The sequence below is a fragment of the Beta vulgaris genome, chromosome 2, assembly GCF_026745355.1.
Source record: "Beta vulgaris subsp. vulgaris cultivar EL10 chromosome 2, EL10.2, whole genome shotgun sequence".
In the NCBI taxonomy this organism is placed as follows: Eukaryota; Viridiplantae; Streptophyta; class Magnoliopsida; order Caryophyllales; family Amaranthaceae; genus Beta; species Beta vulgaris.
Genome location: NC_079203.1, coordinates 23,249,841 through 23,251,767, shown reverse-complemented (window position 1 = coordinate 23,251,767; position 1,927 = coordinate 23,249,841). Strand labels below are relative to the sequence as shown.

General features: G+C 30.4%; 1 protein-coding gene across 1 annotated transcript; it reads right to left on the bottom strand.

Moving 5' to 3' along the window:
- Positions 1-541: 541 nt before the first annotated feature.
- Positions 542-1,648, bottom strand: LOC125495165 (uncharacterized). Its single transcript, XM_057393080.1, has 5 exons — positions 1,483-1,648; positions 1,294-1,404; positions 1,131-1,215; positions 931-1,029; positions 542-824 (listed from the first exon to the last, which is right to left on the bottom strand). The coding sequence occupies exons 2-5, from the start codon at positions 1,392-1,394 to the stop codon at positions 693-695; spliced, it is 417 nt and encodes a 138-aa protein (XP_057249063.1). The 5' UTR covers positions 1,395-1,404; positions 1,483-1,648; the 3' UTR covers positions 542-692.
- Between the last annotated feature and the right edge of the window lie 279 nt (positions 1,649-1,927).

Below are 1,927 nucleotides of genomic sequence, written 5' to 3'. Positions count from 1 at the left end.
GCATAAAGAGACCCCCTAAAAAACACCTTAGAGACCACTTTAGAGGTGGTCTCTAGCTTAGTGGTCTCTCAGGATAAAAGACCACTTATTATGGGTGGTTTGTTATATTGAAAGAAGAGACCACTTTTTTAAAATAAGTGGTTTTTTTATGTATCGTAGTAGGAAAAAATAAGAAGGATAAGGAACCACATAAAAAACAAATGTGGTCTCTTTCATCGTACTAAAAAAACTACTTATTATTTATAGGTGGTCTCTTTATCTTTCTCAAAAAAATCACTTAGATAGAAAGGTGGTCTCTTTCGTCTACCTAAGTACTATATTTAATTTGATATGAGAGGCCATACATTAGAACAGATGGTGTCTTTGCCTCATTTTTTAACGACAAAATTCTAGCTTGTGGCTTTATTTAATTTACCTATAATTTTTATTTGATATATATTTCCTACAAAATCGCGGGCCACTTGCATTGACAAAATTCGAATTCTTATATAACTTGAGAAAAATATAACTTGACAAAAATTTCATTGATGCAATACCATAATTCATTACAAAATAATATCGAGATATGAAGATTCAAAAAATCAACTTATCAAAAGATACCTAAAGCAGCCATTATTTCTTTCAACTCATATGCAGAGTAAATTAATCAACTCATTGTTCTAACTAATTACCTATCTAATCCCGCTTAACACCTAATCAAAATCGACACTTTCTCCAGATTCCTCTTCTTCCGCTTGTTTATATTCCTCCACGTATTTGATCCATAAGTCTCTCAACTCGTCAAGCTTATTTTGAGGAAATTCAGTTGTAACTCCACCAAAGTACTAAAAAGCATTAATAAAATTATTTAAAAATAATTTTTGATATGAAATATGTTGTTAATTGATATGAGAAATAAGCAAGTGAATGGTGTTTTGAAAGAATTGATACCTTATCAGGAATCACTTGTCTCCTTTTCTCTATAGTCTCGAGCATATATCGACATATATAATATCCACAGTCCAGAGATTCTTGGGATTGACGAGGACACTTTTTAATAAAGGTAATTATACAATCAGTCATATTACATATTAATTTTAATAAGCATCAATATAAATGCATCAAAATAATAAAAAATTAGAATGACATACCTCAGGTTTTTTCCACTTAATTGTCGGATTTTTTTTCATTTTCTTAATGTCCTTTCGATATACGAGACTAAATTTTATGATTCCCCTAAAAAATTGTCAAGTAAAAATTAGATGATTACTTAAATATTATGAGTTGAATATATAATGTACTTTGTATACATACTCATTTATGGTCCTTTGACCAAATTCAGGAATATCATATTCCGCTCCAGCAGGATCAAGCCAAAACACCACTCCATTCCACGGACTAATGACCGCTAGCATCCAGTGTCAACTGCACATCCGCAAATGTTAGTGTGTGAGTTAACATCTTCCCAACCTTTTAATAATTAATTTAATAATTCATACTTACTTCTCATGATAAGGTGCAAAGAATAGTTGATTAACATTATTCCCTTCATTTTGGCCAAAGATACGAGCTAGATAGTCGACTTGCTCTTCTTTATTGGTTTGTGTCATAGGAGATAAATAATTTGAGTCACAGAATCCATACATCCCACATACACCACCTTTGTGACACTTTTCGCTAAGTATCTTGCACATTAATTTGGTTATATATATAATATATATATATATATATATATATATATATATATATAAATTTGACCCTCGTTTGCGATTTATACGTGAATAAAAACATAGTCATGTGGGATCTTGTTAGATTCGTATTAGTATGTATTTTATTAATATGTACTTTTTATAATTTTTACAAATACAAAACTAAAGATATATGTCCTCAAAGTTTTACATTGGCATGCGTGAAAAGTGTAAGTGTGTAGATCAAAATGAAACGGAGG